The following is a 24,025-nucleotide window of genomic DNA, read 5'->3' as shown; positions in this document are numbered from 1 at the left end:
GGAAATGACCACTTTCAAATGCAAAGCAGAAATTCAAAACTCTCTGTTTTCCTATGAACACAGAACCAATTCCTTCAGAAACCTAGAGAAAAGCAGAGCAAGGGCCAGGATTCTGCAGTTCAGTGATCTGGGAGTAGCCAATATACTAAATATACTCTAATGTAGTGGACAGAGAGCACCGTCCAGACAAGGGAAAGAGAGTGGGTCAGAGCATTTTGAGAACTGGCCTTGGGGCTCTCATCTCATGTCACCTAGGGAAATGGCAAGTCAAAGAAGGGGAGGTGGCCTGGAATGCCATGAGGCAGGTGGGAGCATCACACAGCAGAGCAAGCCCTGACTGGGGTGTGTAGAGTAACTACAGTGCAGAACTATTGAGGGTAATGGCCACATAGGCCAAGCCCCTACTGTAGGGGTCATCCCAGGGTCAGAGCCAAGCAGAGCCCAGAGGAGCTAGGTAACCCAAGAATTTTGATCAAATTTTGCCTCCCAGATAGAGATCCCAAGTTCTGAAAGCTAGATTTGGGTGCAGTATCGAGAATTGTGGATGATGTCTGAGATCAGATCACCACACTCTCCAAGGACAAATGGGGCGTAACAAGTGACCCCGTGCTGACAGGTAGGAGTTGCTAAGTCAGAAGAGCATCACACCAGTTAACCAAACCGTCCCAGATGGACAACACAGGTAGTATGCTAGTGGACAGACCAGAGAGATCTGACAAAAGACGGTTTGAAGCAAAAGGTGAGAAGAATAATTTAGATAACTCCGGGCTGTTGCACGGTGACTGCACTTTCTTTACACTGGGTGTCAGGAGTGTGGGTGAGGAAAGAACTAAGGGTTCCATTACAGATGGCAACTCTCTTATACAAGAGAATCCAGTAGAGTGAAATGCTTGTTGTTCCTTTCCTTTCAACCTTAATTTTTACAATTTTATAGTTTCTCTTAATAGTCAAAATGTAATTTGATATGCCAATTTTTATGTTGTTAATGAAGCTCCATTTTGGTTCTTATACTTGGTAATTCAGACTAATCAAACTGTACTGCTATTCATTTGAGGCAAAGAATGAGAAGTATTTGACATGCTTAAATTCTCAAAACCCACAAGACTGTGAAACTTGACTGTCAGTAAATAAAATGACTATCTTGATGTAAGCTTTCATAGTTATTCTCTACAATGGGTCCTCTTATGTTCAATAATTAATTTATTCAGTCTCAAAGCTCTTCCATATAAACTGCATTTGTATCACTTTTCTCCAATATGATGCCTCTGATGCTGAATGAGGTTTGCGGTCTGGTTAAAAGCTTTCCCACATTTATTACATTTATAGGGTTTCTCTCCTGTGTGAATCCTCTGATGTTGAGTGAGGTGTGTGCTTCGGATAAAGGCCTTCCCACAGACTTTACATTTGTAAGGTTTTTCTCTAGTATGAATTCTCTTGTGTTGGGTAAGGGCTGAATGGTCACTGAAGGCTTTTTCACATATATTACATGTATAAGGTTTTTCCCCAGTATGAATTCTCTGGTGTTGGGCTAGGGCTGATTGGTCCCTGAAGGCTTTCTCACACAAACCACATCTGTAAGGTTTCTCTCCAGTGTGAATTTTCCGATGTCGTGCAAAGGATGAATTATCCCTGAAAGCTTTCCCACATTCATTACATTTATAAGGTTTCTCTCCAGTATGAATTCTCTGATGTTCAGTAAGGGAAGAGTTTACCCTGAAGGCCTTTCCACATTCATTACATTCAAAGGGTTTCTCTCCAGTGTGAATTCTCTGATGCTGAAGAAAACTTGTACTCTGATTAAAGGCTTTCCCGCATTCATTACATTTATAGGGTTTCTCTCCACTATGAATATTCTGGTGTTTGGTAAGATGTGCCCTGCAAACAAAGGCTTTTTCACAAATGTTACATTTAAAAGGTTTTTCTCCAGTATGTATTCTATGATGATGGGCAAGGTGTATGTTTCGGATAAAAGCTTTTCCACATAAGTTGCACTCAAAAGGCTTCTCTCCAGTATGAATTTTCTGATGATAAGTAAGTGAGGAGCTCACGGAGAAGGCCTTGCCGCATTCCTTGCATTCGTAGGGTTTCTCACCAGTGTGAATTCTTTGGTGATGGATGAGGTGTGTACTCTGGTGAAAGGCTTTTCCACATTCTCGACATTCATATCGTTTCTCCTTAATATGAGTTTTCTGATCTGTGTTTTGTTCAGTATGAATTTTCTGATGTTTATTAAGAGTTGAGCTCTTAGAGAAGACTTTCCCACACTCACTGCACTCAAAGGCTTTTCTGCTAGGTTGAAATCCCTGACTCTGAACAAGAGAGGAGCTCATGGTGCAGCCCTTCCCAGATCCCTCACGTTCCTGTTCACTAACCCCAGATGGGGTGTTCTGGTGAGTGAGTACCACTTGCTGCAAACTGGTCTCCTGGTCTCTACACTGCCATTCCAACAAGCCAGCACATGTCCAGTCACTATCTCTACTGAATCTTTCCTTTATTGTCCACTGATCCAATTCTTCTTCAGGGATACCTGCCTTGAGAGTAGATTTCTTACTCATAGGTACAGTCAGCCAGTCTGAAAGACATCAAAAATAAAAATGTCTGTTTTATCCTAATAAAATATCTAGATGGGATTTGACAATACGCCTGTTAATAACACTAACAAAGAGGTGGCAGTTTTGAAGATTTCTTGAAGTGAAGACAAGAAAGGAAAGGGGAGGAGAAGTGAACAAAGGACTGTAGCAGTGGTTGATCTAATGTACAATGCGTGAAGCAGCACTTGGAAGGATGATCTCAGAAGTCACAGGCCTGAGTTAGAATCCTGAATATAGCACTTATTTTCTTTGTGATCACAGAGAAGTCATTTGCCTTTCTAAGCCTCAAAAAAAAAAAAAAAAAAAAGAAAAGAAAACTTGATACACACAACACACTGTGATAACTGATAAGAAAAAACATGTACCCTGTCTATTCTAGTGATATGGTCTTTAAGACAACCCAGATGTGGCCTTAAGAAACCACTGAAACTAGAGGTCAACACTTGGTAGGGAAAAAACCCTTAACTCAAAAGTAACTACTAAAACCAGAATTTTTATGTTTCATAGACAAATTTGAGCATTCAGATGGACAATAAAAAGCTAGGCTGCTGCACAGGCTGTGTGGTATGCTCATATCTACTAATAAAATAAGGAACTCCTATTGCTATGAGGAAGCAATGTCTCCAAACCCATATGAATAATGTGACAGCCATATGAGGAAACTGTATCATAAGGACATATAAATGGGAATAGAAAACTAGCAACAAAGCAGCTTATCTGCCAGGATATATCCAGCATGTCTCTCAAGGACACGTTGTAAATCTGGGGAAAGGAGTATACTGGTCTCAAGAAAGGGGAGGGACTCTGCTGCTAGGACAGGAGCCATGGTCCCATGAATTATCTGATAAAATGATTCCTCTCCCCAAACAAAAATTCCACACTCACTCAACAACTTTCTCACTTGATTTCATGGGTGCCTTGATATTACCAATCAGAATTCTGGATTGCATGTTAGTTTTCCATACACACTTGTGAATATCTTCCTTTTAACTAAATTCATTAAAGTCTATTTAAGACTTTGTACTAAGAAATGTAATACTACAGACTAGATTCTAAACAAAGATGATAGAAAAGTTCCTCATAAATCCTATCAAGAATAAGCCTTCCTCATCAGTTTCCTTTCCCATTCACTCCAGAAAATCTTCTACAAAGAGCTACAAAAACAAAAACAAAAACAAAAAAACAGCCAAAAACCTTTTTACTTATCGGGAAAGGTAAACAAGTACATTTTACTGCTAAAATCTTGTTGAGCTCAGAATACTATATCCTTGCTCTAAACAAAGGACAGTCAAAGTTAAACATCCATATTGTCAAATCTCAAAATATTAAGGACTAACTTTCACTTCTGGCCAAAATAGAGTAGCCAGTTCTACAGAACAACTAGAAAATCTGAATTGAAAAAAGATATCTGTCTGAAGGCATGAGATGTTACCTGAGGCAGACTTGATAGTCTGACATTTGGGAGCAAAGTTAAGTGGAAATACAAATTTTCTTTAGTTTCTTGTCACTATGGAGCTAAAAATTGAAGTTCAGGACCTTCCAAGGAGGAGGGGTCATGGTAAACATGTGAAGTTATCCATCGGGACCCCCACAGGGCCACAACCTAGTAGTAAGGGCAAACAAGAGGTTGACAAAGCTTTATAAACACTGTGACTCAACCTCAAGCTATTACAGTGCCTAGTTGGATTAAGATGGTTTACTCACACTCTAGCTACCTACCAGAGGAAAAAGCAAATCTGCTCTGGAGGAAAATAACATCTACAGCCTCTGTACTCCTCCACAAATAATGTCAGGGATTCAATCAAAATATACGAGGAACGCTAAGAAATTGTATGAAGAGGAAAACCAGACAATAGAAAAAGAACCATAGAACCCAGATATCAGAGTTATTAATAGCATATGTGGACTTCAAAATAACTGTGATTAATGTTTGAGAAAACAGAAAAGAATAAGAATTACAACAGATGATTAGAATAAAAGAATGAAATAAAAATTCTAGAACTAAAAAACACAATAATTGAAGTTATGAACTAAATAGATTTTTAAGAGTATACTAAACATAGTGGAAGAGAGAAACAGTGAACTAGAAAAATATGTAATCAGAAAATATCCACAGTAAAACATGGAGAAAAAAATCAAAAAGAGACACACGGGACATGGTGAAAAAGTAAAATATATGTGTGACTGGAGTTATAGAATGGGAGGAGGAAAAGAATATGGCAAAAACATTATTTGAAAAGAGAAAGGCTGAAAAATGAAATTTGAGAAGCATTATAAACTCCAAGTAGGATAAATACAAAGAAAAATCACCTAGGCATATCATAGTATAACTACTGAAACCAAAGAATGCCTTGAAAGTTGCTTGAAAAAAAATACTTTACCTTTAAAATAGCAAAAATAAAACTAATGGTGTCTTTTCAATGAAAACAGTGGAATCCAGAAGATGATGAAATAATTTCTAAGGTGTTGAAATAACCTAATTGCTAAACTAGAATTCAACAGAAACAGAAAATATCTCTAAAAAGGTAAATATGAAATAGTTATTTCCATACAAATAAAAACAGAGATTGTATCACCCAGCAGACCAATATTAAAAAAAAAAAACAAAACAGGAGTGTTCTAGGCAGAATAAAAATAATTCCAGATGGAAATATGGCAATGTTAGAAGGAGTGAAAAGCAATGGAAAAAGTACGTATGTGGATAAATAAAAATATTCTTGGCCGGGCGTGGTGGCTCACGCCTGTAATCCTAGCACTCTGGGAGGCCGAGGTGGGCGGATCGTTTGAGCTCAGGAGTTCGAGACCAGCCTGAGCAAGAGCGAGACCCCATCTCTACTAAAAATAGAAAGAAATTATATGGACAGCTAAAAATATATATAGAAAAAATTAGCTGGGCATGGTGGTGCATGCCTGTAGTCCCAGCTACTCGGGAGGCTGAGACAGGAGGATCGCTTGAGCTCAGGAGTTTGAGGTTGCTGTGAGCTCGGCTGACGCCACGGCACTCACTCTAGCCTGGGCAACAGAGTGAGACTCTGTCTCAAAAAAAAAAAAAATTCTTGATTGTACAAAACAATAATTTTAATGTCTTGAGGGACTGAACTTATAAGTAGAATTAAAATACATCACAAAAATACACAGCAAAAAGAAAACAAAAGGTGAAAGGAAGAAAATGTTGTTAATGTTTTTAGGTACTAATATTGTCTGGGAATAATTAAAAGTAGAAATTTATTTTGCACAGTAATTCTTATTTTATATATACTTATTATATTATAAATTTATATACTTGTCTTACTTATTAGACTTACCACTGAAAGACCTAAGAAGGTAAATTATAAGAGTGAAAATGGCACAATAAAAATAATCCAAGAGAAGGCAAGAAAAAAGACAAAAAGATTTAAAATAGATGAGTAAAACAGAAAATAAATAACAAGACAGACATCAGATCCCACACATATCAGTAACAGACCTAAATCAAATTAAAAAACTAAGTTTTTGAGACTGGAAAAGAAAACGTGACTAAATGCCACCTAGAAAAGAAATACCAAAAATACAGACACTGAAATATTCAAAATGAATGAAAAATAACATATCATATAAAAGAAAGCTGGTATACCTACACTAACGTCAAACAAATCGTACAATATCAGAGAAAATAGACTTTAAGGTATTTCGTATTGACAAAAGGGTCAGTTCTCCAGGAACGTATAATAAATTTCCATTTGTATGCACATAACTTCAAAATGTATAAAAGTAAAAAGTGAGAGAATGAAAAGGCAAAATAGGCAAATCAACATGCCACTCTCAAGGACTCAGAAATCAAAATATTAAGAAAAGGGACAATCTCAATAACCCAATAAACAAATTTGACCTAACTTATATACTTAGAACTTTATACTCAGCAAGGACAGAATATACATTATTTTTAAGTGCAAAGACCATTTACCAAAACTGACCATATATGGGGCATTAGAAAATATTTTGAAATAATTAATACAAATATGAATTAGAACTTATAGGATGCAGCTAAACCACATTTATAAGGAAACATACATATGTGCATCAATTACCAATCTCAAGAAATTAGAAAAATACCAAATTAAACCCAATGGAGACAGAAAGAAATAATAAAGAAAATAGAATTTAATTAAAAAAAATAGATGGTCCTCTAGCAAGACAAATCAAGGTAAGACAGAAGCACATATTATCAACATCAAGAATATTAAAGGTGACATCAGGACAGACTCCACAGAGATTTATAAGATATTAAAAACACAATGAAGAAACTTTATACCAATACATTTGACAGTTTAGATGAAAGACTCAAATTTCTAGAAAGGTACAATGTATCAAAACTGACAGAAAAAGAAACAAAATCTAAATGATCCTGTATCTAATAAATACATGGAATCTTTAATTTAAAACTTTCTCACAAAGAAATTTCCAGGCAGCTATTGCCTCACTGTGAATTCTTCCAAACATTTAGGAAGAATCTAAAACACCAATCTTACCCAATCTCTTCCAGAGAACTAGAAATAAGAAACATTTCCAACTGGTTTTATAAAGCTAGCATATCCTCTCAGAATCTGATGAGGACATTAAAAATGTTAAAACTATAGGTCATTTTCTCTCATGAACAGATGCAAAATCCCTAAACAAAATATTAGCAAAAGGAATACAGTGACATAAAAAAGAATAATTCATCACAAATTAAGCTGAAATTCAAAGTTGTTCTCACATTTCAATTGCTCAATGTCATTCATATTAACAAAATTAAGGAGAAAAAAATCATTTTAATTTCAACAGATGCTGAAAAGACATCAGACTTCAACATCCAGTCATGATAAAAACTCATAGTAAAGTAGAAGTAGAACAGAAATTTCTTAATCCAAGAAAGTATTAGCTGGGTGTGGTGAGCCATGCCTGTATTCCTAGAACTTTGGGAGGCCAAGACCAGAGGATCGCTTGAGGCCAGGAGTTCAAGACCAGTCTGAGCAACATAGCAAGACCCTGTCTCTACAAAAAATTAAAAAAAGAAAATTAGTGGCCGGGCGCGGTGGCTCACGCCTGTAATCCTAGCACTCTGGGAGGCCGAGGCGGGTGGATTGCTCGAGGTCAGGAGTTCGAGACCAGCCTGAGCAAGAGCGAGACCCCGTCTCTACTAAAAATAGAAAGAAATTATATGGACAACTAAAATATATATATACAAAAAATTAGCCGGGCATGGTGGCACATGCCTGTAGTCCCAGCTACTCGGGAGGCTGAGGCAGTAGGATCGCTTAAGCCCAGGAGTTTGAGGTTGCTGTGAGCTAGACTGACGCCACGGCACTCACTCTAGCCCGGGCAACAAAGCGAGACTCTGTCTCAAAAAAAAAAAAAAAAAAAAGAAAATTAGCTGGGTATGGCGGCGCACGCCTATAGGCTGCTACTTGGGAGGCTGAGGCAGGAGGATCTCTTGAGCCCAGGAGTTTGAGGTTGCAGTGAACTATAATGATGCCACTGCACTCTAGCTTGGGCAACAGAGCAAGACCCTGTCTCAAAAGAAAAAAAAAGTAGCAACAAAAAACAATACCAAACACCATAGTTAATCATAAAATATTAAAAAAATTCCCTTCAAACTGGGATAAAATAAGCATGTCTGCTATCATTATTATCTATTCAACATTGTGATAGAAGTCTTAACCAGTACAAAGAAAAAAAGTTGGAAAGAAAGAAATAAACATGTCATTATACTAAGATGACAAAATTGGGTTCATATAAAAGGTCAAAATACTCTGTGAACAATTCATTAGAGTAAGGGAATTCAGTAAAGTTGATGAATATATTAATATGTTCAATATATAAAAACCAGTAGTACATCTATATATACCAGCAAGAAATAATTGGAAAATGAAATCTTCAAAAAATTAATAATTGCATCAAAAATAATACTGAGAAATAAATATAATGAAAGATGTACAAGAACTGTATACCCAAACTATAAAAAATTTCAGCGAAATTAGAGAAAATTTAAAAAATGTAGGCAGATACTACATTCAAGAAATGGAATTCTGGGAAAACTGGATAGCTACATGCAGAAGATTGAAACTGGATCCCCACCTCTCACCTCTTACAAAAATCAATTCACAATGGATAACAGACTTAAACCTAAGGCATGAAACCTTACGAATCCTAGAAGAAAATGTAGGGAAGACTCTTTCAGACATCAGCCTAGGCAAAGAATTTATAAATAAGACCCCCAAAGCAATCACAGCTGCAACAAAAATAAATAAATGGGACCTGATCAAATTAAAAAGCTTCTGCACAGCCAAGGAAACTATCATTAGAGAGAAAAGACAGCCTACAGAATGGGAGAAAATATTTGCTTTCTACACATCTGATAAAGGGCTGATAACAAGAATCTATGTAGAACTCAAAAAAAATCAACAAGAAAAAATCAAACAACCCCATCAATAAATGGGCAAAGGACATGAACAGAAACTTTTCAAAACAAGACAGAATAATGGCCAGCAAACATAAAAAAATGCTCAAAATCTCTAATCATTAGGGAAATGCAAATCAAAACCACAATGAGATATCACCTCACCCCAGTGAAAATGGTCTTTATCAAAAAAATCCCCAAACAACAAATGCTGGAGAGGATGTGGAGAGATAGGAACACTCTCACACTGCTGGTGGGACTGCAAATTAGCACAACCTCTGTGGAAAAGAATTTGGAGATGCCTCAAAGAGCTAAAAATAGAAATACCATTTGATCCAGCAATAGCACTATTAGGCATCTACCCAAAGGAACAAAAGACATTTTATAATAAAGACATCTGCACTCGAATGTTTTTGGCAGCACAATTCAGTTATTGCAAGGATGTGGAAACAACTCAAGTGCCCATCAATCCATGAGTGGATTAATAAAATATGGTATATGTATACAATGGAATACTACTCAATTACAAAAAACAATGGTGAACTAGCACCTCTTATATTTTCCTGGACAGAGCTTGAGCCCATCCTCCAAAGTGAGGTATCACAAGAATGGAAGAATAGGCACCACATGTACTCACAATCAAATTGGCACTAACTGATTAACACTAAGGCGCTCACACGGTAGTAATATTCATTGGGGATTGGGGGCATGCGGGTGGGTAAACTCACAACTAATGGACACAGTGAGCACTGCATGGGGGAGAGGGAACGCCTCCAATCCTGGCTTGGGTGAGGCACAGTTATAACATGTAACCAAAATGTTTGTACCCCCATAATATCCTGAAATTTAAAAAAAAAAGAAATAAATAGAATACTTTCAATTTCCCCCAATTAATCTACAGATTCATGCCAATTCTAATCAAAATCCTGGCAGGAATTTTATGGAAATTGAATAGCCAATTCTAAAAGTCTAAAAACAAAGAAAAGAACAAAGCTGGAGGACTTACATCAGCTAGTGTAAGCCTCATTATAATGCTAGAGTAATTAAAACAATGTTGTATTGGCACAAGATTAGACAAAAAGAAATAGAGAGTACAGAAACAGAATCATACACAAATAGGCCAACAGAACAGATTATAGAACCCAGAATCAGATCCATGCACATGCAGTCATCTTATGTATGACAAAGTAACAGTGTGGCACAATGGAGAAAAGATGGTCTTTTCAGTAAATGATCCTGGGTCCAGTGAATACCTACATGGAAAATAATGAGTAATAAATCTTCCATGTGGATTGTAGACCTAAATATGAAAGACAAAATAATTGAGCCACTAGAGGAAAACACAGAAGATCTTCATGGCCTTGAGATGTCTTAAGTAGGACACAATAAGCATTCACTATAGGAGGGAAAAAAATTCTGATGAATTGAATTATCTTAAACTATGTTTATCAGATGATACCATTGTCCAGAGTGGGAAACGATATTTTCAATACATATATATATGACAGAAGACTCAAATCCCAAATATACAACCCTATAAATCAATAAGAAAAGATCTGACAACTAAACAGAAAATGAGAGAAAGATTTATAGATACTTTATAAAAGAGGATATTGAAATGATTAATAAAAATAAAAAGATGAGCAACTTTACCAATCACAACCACACATCCTCCAGAATGGTGAAAAAAATTTTAAAAATGACAATATTAAATGTATAAGAGGATATGGAACCCTCATAGCCCGCTGGTTGGAGTATAAATTTGTATAACACTTTGGAAAACTATTTGGCTATGCCTACTAAAGCTTGCATATGCATAAACGTAGTCCTCCTAACTATTTACTCAAGAGAAATGTATAGATCTACTTTCTCTAAAAGTTGTACAAGAAAAGTTCACAGCAGTGCTATTCATAGTAGTTCTAAGCTAGAAATAAACCAAATGTCTAACAGTAGAATGTACAAATATTAATAGATTTACATGGAAAAATATTATACAGCAATGAGAATGAACCAACTTCACGTGATATCGTGGATGAATCTCAAACGTACTGTTGAAACAAAAGCCAGACGCAGAAGAGTATATTCTATATGATTCTATTTATATAAAGCTTAAAAACAGGCAAAACAAATCAGGTCAGGGTGGTTGTTACCTTTGGCACAAAAGAAACAGAATTGAGGGTTACTGGGGTGCTGGTAAGGTTCTATTTCTTGATACAGGTGCTGATTATACAGATGAGAATTCATTGAGTTGTACACTTATGATTTGTATACCTTTCTGAATTATGTATTACTTCAAAAAAGTTTACTTTAAAATATTTGGGCGATGGTTTTCAAAATAAATAATAAAAACAGCAATTTCTAGCTTTCTTTTCTATTTGCTATTGGATACTTACATCTATTAAAAGCCTTTTCTTGACTCTGCTAATAAAAACACATCATCTATATATAAGAGAATATTTGGCTTTTTACATGTTTTGTATTACACAGTAACACTCACCTATCAAGACGAGTTTACCAGGAAGGGAGTCGAATGCACCCTGGTTTCACCACACTGAAAATTAACCGAGGTGTGGGAAGACTGGATGTACTGAAACTGATCTAGACGTCAGTATGACAGAGCAGGCTGCGTGTGGGCACTCAGGTCAGCGCTCACTGGGGCCCCAGTCTCTGCGGGGTGGGCTGAAGTAAGGAGCCATATCCCTAGTTGCATTGGTCCATATGTTTTTTTAAATATGACTTTAAAATATATGACTCTAGGGTTTTAAGGAAGGCATGTGAGGAGTATGCACCAAGCCCCCCCACCATACAATGTAGTCAAGAGGTCACCCCCAGAGAGGGACCAAACACTAACCCAATTCATCCCCAAATCACCAAAAGTTTTGAGGATTGGTCACATCAAGCACATCTGGAAGTGGGGAGTGGGGGTAGGTAACATAAAGAAGGCTGTTTTACGGACCTGCCTTTATGTCCCCAGATCTTCTTCCCAACTCAAGAGGAGGTGGGGGATTTCTCTCTTTCAACCTGGAAAAGACTGGAGGCTTTTTCTCCTGGGGAGAGTAAAACAAAGCTGCGCTGGACTGAAGGCACCAGGGCAGCTGGCGGCAGGAGAACTGTGTTGAAGACTGAAGCCCTAGTTCACCCACGCAGAGCTTCCAAAAGGGATGTTAGTCCTCCCGCTGGTTAACTGGGCAGGCAATCAGGGATCACTATAATAGATAGCTGAGGAAAACCTCTACTAAGAAGAGAGAACAAAATCATCAAACAGAAAGTTAGAGAAAACAGAGCCTATGATGGAAGAAGAAAATGTTTTTGAAAGTCAGTATCTTCAGAGGTAAGATATTTTACCTGTAAAATAAGAATAAAGGCTTATAAAAAAAAGCTTGGAAATTAAAAATGGTTGCAGAATTTAAAAACCCAATAGAGAGTTCCTGCCATAAACAACTAGAAAATCAGAAAAAATATGAAACAACTGTTTTCAGGCAATGGACAAATGGCAATGAAGGATGGCAATCCCTGACAGAAAAGAAACCGACACGAAAAGACCAACGGATGCCCCAGTTTAGTCCCTGGAGGCAGCTTCTAGGTCGCAGGACCAAAACAGAGCCTCGGGGTCCCAATGCAGCGTTTGGGAAGGCTGAGGTAGCTACAATCTATGGGCCACGAAAGATAAGAGAGCCGCAGAAACTGAACCTGTAGTTTAAAACTGTCCCACTTTCTGAAGAATGCGCTCAGGAAATAACAAAACAAAACAAACTGTTCCACAGTCTTCTGCTTTTGGCCCAGAAGATTTCATTAGTTTTCCAACCTAAATGAAGAAATAACACCATTACTTACTCAAATTTTCCCAGAAAATAGAAGGGGAAACTTCCCAATTCATTTTTTGAGGCTAATGTTACTGTGATACCAGAATCAAAGATAATACAAGGAAAGGAAAGGAAACTGCAGACTAATATCCCTCATGAAAATCAATGCAAAAATCCTTAAGAAAATATTAGCAAATTAAATCCAGCAATATTTAAAAAGGATAATGAATTAAGACTAAGTTGGATTTACTGCAGAAATACAAATTTGATTTGATATTTGAAAACCAACAAGCTGGGCATGGTAGTGCATGCCTATAAGCCCCAGCTACTCAGGAGGCTGAGGTGGGAGGATCATTTGAGCCCAGGAGTTCAAGACCAGCATGGGCAACACACAGAGATCCTGTCTCAAAAAAAAAAAAAAAAAAAAAACCAACCCCAGTCAATGTAATTCACTATTATCAATCACCAATCACAGTATCACCTTTAGGATTCAGAAAAACATTTGACAAAATTTAGTATACATTTATGATAAAACCCTCCTCAAACCAGGAATGGATATAAACTTCCTCAACCTGACGAAGGGTGTCTATAGCTAACATACTCACAGGTAAAAGACTGAACGCTTTCCCTCCAAGATAAGGAATGAGGCAAGGATGACCCTCACAACTGCTACTCAACACTGTGCTGGAGGTCCTAACCAGTGCAGTAAGAAACAACTGGACCCTGTGTACATTGCTGTGGGAATACAAAATGGAATGGTCACTTTGAAAATAATTTCTCAGTTTGTAATAAACACACACTTAGCATACAACCAGCAATTCTACTCCTAATGAAAACATATATCCACAAAAAAAATATGAACTGAAAATATATCCACATAAAAACTTGTACCAGAATGTTCATGGTGGTGTTAGCCCAAAACTGAAATAACTCAAATGTTCATTAATAATGAATGGATGAAGAAATTGTGGTATATCCACACAATGGGATGCTAATCAGTAATAGTAAGGAACTACTGATGCAACAAGGATGAATCTCAAAAACATGCTACGTGAAAGAAGTCAGATAAAAAAAAACACCTACTGTATAATTCCATTCAAATGAAATCCTGGAAAGGGTGGACTCGTGGTGACAGAATGCAGATCAGTGGTGGCTTGGACTGGAAGGGAAATTAGCTGTAAAGGGGTAAGAGAAGACTTTTTGGGATAGCAAAAATTTATTTTTCTTGATTTGGTGATGGGTATACAATTGTAAAAATTTGTCAAAACTGATCAAATTTTACACTTAAAATTGGTGAATTTTGTTGTGTGTAAATTATACTCTAATGAAGCTGATTAAAAATTACTTTAAAAACTTCAATAGAAGCTTGGAAGATAAAATCGAGGGAGTCTGTCAAAAAGTAGAACCAAATAAAAGGATAAAAGGTAGAAATTTTAATAAAAAGAAAATTAGAAGAATAGTCAAGGATGTCCAAGATTATTATCAACTATTCCACAAAGAGAAAAAGAGAAAACTGAAGGTGGAAATCAAACAATAATAGAAGAAAATGTTCTGGGTCAAAGGGCAGGGATTTTGGATGTAAAGGCTCATTAAATGCTCAAAGTCTCACCAATGCTCAGTGGATAAAAATGGAACCACACTAAGGTACGTCACTGAGAAACTTAAGATCACCATAGCAAATGAGAAGAGCCAGCAAGTTTTCAGGGAGGAAAAACAGGTCACAAATGATTAAGAATTAGAATGATTCTGGATTTCTCAACAGCAGCCTGAGGTCCAGAAAACAATGGAGTAATATCAAAATTCTGAAGGAAAATGATTTCCAATGCTGAATTCTATTCAGTCAAATGATTCATAAAGTGTCAGGGAGAAAAAAGATATTTACCAACATGCTTGGTTACAAACCATTTATCCCCCCAAATCCTTTCTTAGAGAACTATTGGAAGATGTGTGCCACCAAAAGAAGAGAGCAAACCAAGAAGGATGACACAGGACACAGCTAACAACTTTGGAACAATCCAGTCCAGGACAGAAAAGGATTTGCAGGATGCCAGCTGGGCACCAGATGCAGAAGCCTGGCCCTTCTACAGTGGAGCCAGGTCAGAAGGCTCCAGAAGAGACGAAGACAACTAGAGAAGAGCTAAGATCAAATTAGTGATCAATATAAACTAAGAACCAGTGAACTCTGGAACAGATTGCTTAGGAAAGCAAAAGTTGTTGTGGTTTATTACTACATGGCTCAGTTATGACTAGCATTTAAGAATGTAAATACTGATTACAGATCCAATCAAAATCACACTACAACTGTACCGAGCAGACAAGGAATGGAAAAGGCAATAAGCAAGAGTAGTTGGGTGGTGGGGGTTAGGTTTAATCCTCACTTTTTATAGAAAGAATTCAATGAATAATGTCTAAAACTGAAAAGTCGAGCGGTAGCAACAAACATGTTACTTAGAGACATGGAAGCAAATATACCAAGTAATCAGCTAAAAGAAGAGAAAGTGGTTACTTCTGGAAAGCGGGGAAGAAGCCACTGTTGTTCATAATAAACCTTGCAGTTTCATTAAACTAAATGTATATGTTACTTTGATAAAAAATAAATACTGAAAAGACAAAAACAGAACAAACTCCAAAAAAGCTTAAGGAAAGAAACAGTGAAGAATAAAAATTAATGAAATAAAGAAAAAAATAGAAAGGATCAGCAAAGTCCAATATTTTATTCGTTTAAAAGTCTAATAAAAAAGACAAACCTCTGACAAGACTTACACAGAAAAAAAAGAAAAAGTAAATATTATTAGAAATTCATTCTTTCACTCAATAAATACATACTGAGATCTGGTATGCTAAGGATGTAACAGCAAACAAGACAAGTCCTTCCCTCATGGATGTAAGGGGAGAAAAGATTATTTAAACAGAACACAGAAAACACTAAGAATAAAGATCATAAAGACCAATATATTTTACTTCATTAAGAACTTCCATGCATAAAGAAAGAGGCAAGATAAGCTGACATATATATTAACTGATAAAGTGTAGATTCCTGAATAGAGTAGTATATAAAACTTCTATGAATGAATAGAAAAAGATAAACTGTAATAGAAAAATGGACAAAGAATAGAAATATGTAAGTCATAGAACACAAATAAATAAATATATGAAAAGATGTTCAACTTCACTAATAATGAAGGAAGGCAAATTAAAACCATAAGATACCATTTCTCAGGAATGGGACTAACAGAATTTTTTAAAAGTCTGACAGTTCCAAAGTTTGGCCAGGATGTTAAGTGACAGGAATTTGCATCAACTGTTAGTGTATTTTGGAATAGCTAATTTGCCCAGCAAGCTGGGAAAATCTGGAAAAGCTGAAGGAGCATGTTCTCCGAATCTAAGAATACACCTAAAGAAACTCCCAAACAAGGCCGAGGTAAACAAGGAAATACGTGTAAGAAAATTCAGGTCAGCATTATTCATAACAGCAAAAAGTCTGGAAACAACTTACACATCCAGCAGCAGAAGAGTGGGTAAATTCTAGTCACTGATGGGACATCAAAGTGCAGTTAAAAAAACAGAGCTACTGCCTCAACATGGATTTGAAAAAAGCAAGTTGTGGAAAGTTATCTACAGTATGGTACACATTTATCAAGTTTTAAAGTATGCAAAGGCAAACAAATATTGCTTAGAGCCTCTGATGTATGTGGCAAAACCACGAAGAGAAGCATAGGAATGCAGCTTGTGTGAAATTCAAGCTCGTGGCTCTCTCCGGTAGGAGAGAAGGAGGTGTGACAAGGAGGGCACAGTGGCTCTCAGACGTGCCGCTGTGTTCCATTTCTTAAGCTGGATGGTTGGGAATGGTATTGTTTCCGTATCCTTCTTTAAACTGTTCAAAAATATTCATATTATTTTTTGTATATATGAGGTACAGTATTCAAAATAAATTTATTTTAAAGTGAAAAAAGGAAATGATAATGGTATGTATAGAAATTACATGTAAGAGCAATAAATAAGAAATGTTCTTTAAAAGAAATTCCCAGTAAATTTAAGAGAAAAAAATGCAGATAAAATTGGAAATGAGACAGAGGATGTAATATATAATGTTAAAATTATAGATGAGTACTATGCACAGATGTAAACTAATACATTTTATAGCTTGAAAAAGATAAGTTCAAGTTACAGGGTAAAAGGTATTGAAATAAAAAGTAACCTCAATAGTTTAATAAATAAGAAATTATAAAAGGTATTAGCAACTACTCAAATTAAGGGATCAGCAGTCTTCTGTTAAGTTTACTAAGTGAACTATTTCTATGTAATTAAAGCTATTTTGGAGAAGGGAAGAAAATGCAACAGTCTAAGGGTCAGATGAGTCTTGTGCTGGCTTCACACCAATCCTGCCTTCTCACGTAATAACAACACTAAATCAGTCCAAAATAGTTAACCACACTGAGGTCAGTTTCCTGTAAAGTAGGGTTAATCAAAGTGGGGTTTATCAAATATAATTAAATGGGGCTACAAACACAAACCTACCCCCAAATCTCCCAGCACAGTGCTGACCCACAGATGCTCAAACGACAACTCTCTCCCCATCTACTATCTTGTGGCCCAGAGAACAGAAAAATTAAAAAGGAAGCTATCTATCAGAAGGACAGATAGATATCTTTTTCTGGCATAGTAAGTGGCATAAACTTGTTGCCTGGGAATACAGAGAACGTGACAGTTTAGTGGCTGTTAGTTATTTTTGAGGAGCCCATTGTATGTAGCAGTTTAAGGCCAGGGTGTGTCTTTTCCCTTTAACCTCCAATATTCTGGAGAGTATTTTTCTTACTATGTTTAAAATAGTGTCTATTCTAAACCTAAAGTATTTAATACAACAGTAGAAAAGTTCTAGATCCAATACCTTGAAAATCAGAAATAAAATCTACTATTGTTGCTCTATACAGTCTTTGAAATCTTTGCCAGTCATTAAGAAATGAAACAGAAATAAGAAAAAACAAAAATTAAAAATGAATCCAATAAGCATCTTAAGAATGAATATGACTTAGGAAGTGACAAGAAGGGAATAAATATTTGGAAATGACTAGCATTTCTTTATAGCAGCAGCTTCCAGTTAAAAAACAACAAGAGATAGTTCTATTTAAAAAATATAACTTTAATGGGAAATATGGGCAAAGTATAAAACTTTGTTGGGTGATATAAAATAGGACTGCTTCCTATGTCTGACTGGCTAACTGCTAATCATCCTTCATGAACCCGCTCAAGTGACGGCATCTCCAAGCAACACAGAAGTAGCAAGATGAGCTAGAACAGAGGGTTGGAAAGGGACCTGGGAGGCACGGAACTGCAGCTGGCTGCTTTTTCATGTTGTCAGCCACACCTGACGATAAAGGCCCTATAGGCATAAAAGTCCTTCTTCATCCTCATATTCCTCCTACACGAGTGCAATGGGGAATTAGAGTTAATGGTGAATGAATGGATGATTGAATGATTTAAATATAAAGAGTTTTTATACCAGAGTGGTAGGATTGCGGATGAATTTCTTTTAATTTCCCCCCTTTTTGTTTGTTATAACACTACTTGTATAATACAGAATATTAAAAGTGCCTTAGTTTGGTTGTAATACAACATACAAATTCAAAGAATATCCAGAATGCTACTAGAATAAGTTAAAAGATTTATTTATTTTTTTTGATAACTGAGTTTTGGGGTTAAGATTTTTTTTTTTAAGATGGGGTCTTGCTGTATTGCCCAAGTTGGTCTTGAACTACTGGGCTCAAGTGATCCTCCTGTTTCAGCTGCTCAAGTGGCTGGGATGACAGGCATACATCACTGGGCCTGGTTAATTAAAATAATTTTTTTAGAGATGGTGTCTCACTATGTCGCCCAGGCCAGTCTTGAACTCCTGACCTTAAGTGATCTCCCTGCCTCAGCCTTCTGAGTAGCTGGGGTTACACCTAGCTCCTAGGATATTTAAATTCCATAACCGATTGGGTCTTAGCCATCCTAGGTATATATAATTTACTGTAGGATATAAATTCCTGCCTACTTCACTGGGTACTGTCAAAAATCAATAACAAAAGGTTTGTAAAAATATTTTGCAGCCTGAAAAATGCCTGCGGAAAGTGAAACATTGTAGTGTCTTAGATAAGGCACTGGGCTCTCTAGAATACTGGGGTTAAAGGGAAAAGACACACCCCTGGCCTTAAGCTACCAGACGCAATGGGCTCCTCAAAATAAGCAACAGCGACTAAACTGTCATGTCTCTGTATTCCCAGGCAACAAGTTTATGCCATTTACTAGGTGCCAGGCATCGTGCTAGATGTGAGCATTACAGCAAAATATGCGATAAACCGGGTCCTCATGGCACTTGTAGTCTAGTATGGTGGCTGGCAAAAGGCAGAGGATAGTTAAATGATCACATGGATCAACAAACATGGAGGGAGTTGAAGAAAAGCGCGAAGTTTAGCTAGAAGAGGTGCCTCAGTAGGCACATGATACCTGGCTCTTAAGATAACTCGCCCTGCTGTGTGTCACCCAGTGTGGTTCCTCCTCACGAGAGAAGTGCAAGCAGAGGCCACACTGCCAGATGCTGAACAGGACACTCACGCATGGGAGAGGAAGAGGACTGCCCAGATGACAGTTAAGGTCTTTTCTGAACCGAAGACTATTAATGGATATCAAACAGTAAGAGGAGAAAAATAATGGAGGGGAGGGTCAGGGGAGGTACAAACCACCACAAGAAAGGAGCGCTACATTTTGGCAGTGCACCCTGGGACAAATGTGGCCACAAGGTGTTGGGGTGAACAAAAGTGAAAAGAGGCTCATTTCTCAATCCACGGGCCTGGCACATTTGCTGAGCCTCTGTGCCTACCCTACCCAGCTGGGCTCCTCCTAGCACGTCCCGTATGCCTGATTCTTACCAAGGAACAGGCCTCCCGAGGCATCCTCTGGCATCCATTCTTCCCCTTTTCCCAGCTGGGAAAACATATCTGGTTTGGGTCCTAAGAGTCCTGTTTTTGAGGGGGGGAAAAAACAAATGAACCACATCTGCTCATATCAAAGATAAAAATCACTGCAAGGATAGGCCTGGTCCTCAGAACTTTCTAGAAAAGGTGGCTTGATAGGAAGGCCCAGGGTGGAGATGTGTTCCCCGCAGGAGGAAAAGATGGCTTGGGCCTGACACAGTCTGCTCTCATGTCCCTCTCCCTGCCAGAAAGGAAGGATCTGGCTCCTAGTCTCTTTTGAGGCATCTGTACTTGGACTCCTAGAGGGCTGGGCCCAGGACACCAAGGATAGGGACATCGCAGCCTTGAAGACAACATCCTCAACTGACCCATTTCCAACTCAATCTTCTATATGGTATCAGTTTAAGGGTCCCAAAGAGATCCCCCAAAAGGAAGAGGAAGCTTCCAAGGCTCCCACCTTACCCAGCGAGACCAGGTGGCTGTAGTTCTCCAGCATCACATCCCTGTACAGGGCTCTCTGGGCTGGGCTCAGGTGCCCCCACTCTTCCTGGGTGAAGAGCACGGCCACGTCTTTGAAGGTCACCGATCCCTGCAACAGCAATCATTCTCACTGAGCAGGGCCTGCCCTTCATGGGGTTCTCTGGGACAGGCTGAGTCTGGCAGCCCCAGGAGCTCGTGGAGATTTATGGGACTGTTAGCACACAGGGTGCTGGCGTTCTGTGCCAAGCTGAGCATTACCTCAGGGGCTCCTGAGGGCCTAGCTTTGTACTAGACCTTGTTCCCCACTTTGAAAAAAACACATACTGTAGTGAAGATCTGCTTCCTCAGCACTGGGGCTTCACATCTGCTGTTCATTTTGCTCAGAACGTTCTCTCCCATTTCCCTCAAACTTCCCAGCCCTGCCTCCACCCTCACCCCACAGTACCAAATCCTACTCAAGTCTCAGCTTAGACGTTACTCCCTCAGCACAGCCTTCCCTGACCACTCCTGGAGTCATCTATATGGGCCGATCAAAGCACTGTCCCATTTTATTTGTGGTTTTTGGTTTACTTACAGTCTCCCTCAGAGGACTGTTAACTCCAAGAAGGTATGGACCATTTCTACATCCCCTGTCTTCCCCACATCTAGAATGTGACCCATGTACTCAGATCTACTGTCTGTTGCTCAGCAATTCCTGCTTTTCTTCAATTGCTCGCCTGACCACCCCCAACATACATACATGTGCGGGCACATGCACCCCATGGAAACGCTCATTCCATACAATGGGATCTTGCCCCCTCTGACTATAACTAGTCCCTTCCTTGGAAACTCTGGGAAAAGGACAGAGAGAAAACAGTCTCCCTGAGGGTACCTGAAATCTAACATGTAAAACTCAGTAGCTATTACAGCTCTGGTCTTCCTAGCCAGCTGAGAAGCCATGGGAGCTGGTGTACACTGAGAAAGAAGAAGGAAGTAGAAGCCCAAAGGAGAAACCCAAGGGTCAAGAGAAAGGATTTTCAGATTATTCTAGACCCCACTTCCACAGCCAAAGTCCAGTTGTATTCTTGCCTTTGTAATTGGGGAAATACCTCAGCATATTTTCAACAAATGCCTGCTCTTGCCTAAGACAGTCTGAATCAGGTTTCCATTACCTGCACCCAAATTCTTGGTACATGGCAGGCAGTCAAGAAACACTTACTGGATGGAAGCTATGAATCAGTTTGCTCACCTTTGTATTGCTAGCATAGATCATAGCACCTGGCCATTTAACAGCCCTAATATATGTCTGCTGAATGGCAACCAAATTAAGGCAGCCTGAAAACGTGAGATAAATTGTGTGACACTGACAATGACTTTGAGAAAAAGGTTATGGAAGGGACTGGCACCACAGGTGGAGACATGCTTCACAGAAGAGGGGTGCCTGAGATGGGTCCTAGAGGACAAGTCAGAAACCTGGAGGAAGAGTGTGAGCAGGCGGTGAGCTATGGCTGTACTGACACACACCTTCACCCGGCTACTCAGCCCTTCCAATGATTCCTGCCACACATTCCTGTCCTGGGAAGGTTTAAATGTGAAGGAATTAGAACACTTTTACCAAATGCATCAGAATTTATATACTCAAATGCTGCCCCTTCAAAGTGGAGTCCATACTTACTCTAAAGCTTTTTAGGAATTTATTGAACTCCTTGGAAGTACAGTCTTTTGAATTATTTCACTGGTACCCAATATTCCTCTGAAGTAAAAGCCAAATGTCAAAAAAAAAAAAAAAAAAAAAGGCCAGTAAAGCTCACCTTCCCAAGAAAGTGCTTTTTCTGACCTTCTCTGAGCTCCTGTGTGTGGTACCGCCCTTACCACTTTAGACGTTCAGCGTACTTGCTAGTGGCAAGTGTGCAGGTTTTCATTTCATATGGACCTGGACTCCAGTCCCAGCTGTATCACTTATGTGACCTTTAGCAAGTTATTTTAGCAAGTTGGTGAGCTCCAACACTCACCAGGATGAGCCCGATATGGAGAGGGGTTGGGGGTGGGGGATGGCCGCTGAGGTGAGGCGTCTGGGTGAGCCTGGATTAGGAGAAAAGCTCCTGGTAGGGGAGGAAACATGCCCACACTCTTCAAATCCAGGAGGCAATTTAGGGGGGAGGAAACCCCCACATTAACCCCCACTCACCTGGACCATGGTTGGCAGGTGGCTGACAGCCATTCTTTCTTTGATGAGCCCTCTTAGGGACAGGCAAAGTGCTGAGGAAGCAGGTGTGGAGCTTTGCAACTGCAGGACTCCTCAGGCTAGAAGCGTCTATGCACCTGTTACGCGGAGAGGACTGGGTCAAAAGATCTCACATAGCAGTCCTGAGCCAGGCCGTGAGCATTCACATACTGGAAGTCTCCAATCTCCCCAAGCAACCGATTCTTTGGTCCCTATTTGCTCCCAGTTCTCTGTCCTGTTGCTCAAGGTATTTCCACTTGCCTCCACTGGAAAGTGAAGGACTCACCATGCTACTACTTTCCCCGCTAGTCAGATCCTCCATGTCTTCCCTTCTGTATCTCAAATACGTCACTTCTCCTTGCACAAAGCTTGCTCCAGTGCCAGTTCTCACGCTTTCTACCCACCCTCCGACCTCACTGAGGTTTCAAGAGAATCCTGTCTCCTCCTGGAACAGCTGCCTAATCCTGGGAGGGGAGTGGAGGAAGATGCGTTGGAGGGTCGTCTTCTTTCTCCTCAAAAAGGAGGCTGGATCTTCACTGTCCAAGTCTTTCAGGCCAAGCCCCTTCTCTGGTCTCAGACTTCTCATTCTCTGGGGCCCAGTATGGTTGACCTGGAGTCAAAGGCCAGCCAGAAGTAGCGCATTTGTGTGTGTTGGGGGTGGGGGAGATTAGAAATCGTATTCACACAACGCACCCTCCCACGTCCTGCCACTTTGCCAGGTCCCCCGGGGAGCTGCTGCAGGGCCTGCACAGCGGGTGTCCCTGCCCTTCAGGAGTTCCTCATACAGGACTGAGAACCACACCAGGGGCACATCTATCAATTCAGATAAAGGGGCTTCCCGGAGTCCGCTCCAACACAAACGCCAGAGGCCCTGACCCCATCCTTCTCCACATGCACTCACAGATCCGGACCCAAACCCAAGATGCCCATAGCGGGCTGTCCTCCCCTTTTCTGCTTGGAATCAAATCTCAGACATACATTCTGGGAAGTCTGGGGCATTAACTCAGCGTCCTCCAGAATGGACCACCACCCGGACCTCCTAGGCTTACCCTCCGCCTCTCTCCCCAGGCCCGACTCCCACGACCCCGCCCGCTCTCCCTCAGACTTGGCCACCGTGCCTTGTCACCCCTGGGTTGCCCTTCCAGGAGCTTCTGCCGGCGGCGAGAGAGCGCCACCGCCACATCGCAGTCAGAACACAATGAGCTGAAGTCTGCAGCCGGGATCAAAACTGCGCTTGCGCGTTGCCTTGGGAACCGCTGAGCCAAACTCCCACAAGCCTCAGAGCTGCGGCACTTGAGCTGCGAGACTCCACTTCCCAGAGGCAGCATCTGCGGCGATAGCGGCGCTGTGCGCCTGCGCACAGGGCCCCGCCCGCAGCCTCGGGCAGAGCGGCTGCGGACGCCGGAACTACATTTTCCAGGGGACTCCCAGTCCCTCACACTGCTGACTCTCTGCGCTGACAGCTGGGGCGGATTCGGTTCCGCTCTGCTCACATTCTGACTCGGCGTCTGCCCTGAAATAACGCCTAAGATACAGACCAGCAAAAAGTTGACGGTGGGACAGAGGAGCGTAGTCCA

At 39.7% G+C, this 24,025-nt stretch overlaps 1 protein-coding gene across 2 annotated transcripts; it reads right to left on the bottom strand.

Annotated features, from left to right (window-relative positions):
* Positions 1 to 1,067: 1,067 nt before the first annotated feature.
* ZNF454 (zinc finger protein 454) lies at positions 1,068 to 23,670 on the bottom strand. 2 transcript variants are annotated; one of them, XM_069468311.1, is made up of 5 exons: positions 23,423 to 23,670; positions 22,413 to 22,546; positions 20,228 to 20,354; positions 19,721 to 19,810; positions 1,068 to 2,572 (listed from the first exon to the last, which is right to left on the bottom strand). In XM_069468311.1, exons 2-5 carry the CDS (start codon positions 22,443 to 22,445, stop codon positions 1,242 to 1,244), a joined length of 1,581 nt encoding a protein of 526 aa, XP_069324412.1. In that variant the 5' UTR covers positions 22,446 to 22,546; positions 23,423 to 23,670; the 3' UTR covers positions 1,068 to 1,241. The 2 variants fall into 2 exon arrangements, with proteins under 2 accessions (XP_069324412.1, XP_069324413.1); XM_069468312.1 differs by having other exon boundaries at positions 23,485 to 23,670.
* Positions 23,671 to 24,025: the final 355 nt, after the last annotated feature.

This window comes from Eulemur rufifrons, chromosome 5 (genome assembly GCF_041146395.1).
Source record: "Eulemur rufifrons isolate Redbay chromosome 5, OSU_ERuf_1, whole genome shotgun sequence".
Taxonomy (NCBI): Eukaryota; Metazoa; Chordata; class Mammalia; order Primates; family Lemuridae; genus Eulemur; species Eulemur rufifrons.
The sequence above is the reverse complement of the archived record's forward strand: the minus strand, read 5'-3'. Positions and strand labels throughout refer to the sequence as shown.

Excerpts from the sequence above, each read along its gene's own strand:
- ZNF454 (XM_069468311.1), bottom strand. The coding sequence starts at position 22,445 with ATGGCTGTCAGCCACCTGCCAACCATGGTCCAG. Across the intron at positions 19,811-20,227 it reads CAGCCACCTGGTCTCGCTGG|GACTCTTAGGACCCAAACCA; the intron begins GTAAGGTGGGAG and ends CCTCAAAAACAG. Across the intron at positions 2,573-19,720 it reads CTCGGGAGGCCTGTTCCTTG|ACTGGCTGACTGTACCTATG; the intron begins GTAAGAATCAGG and ends GATGTCTTTCAG.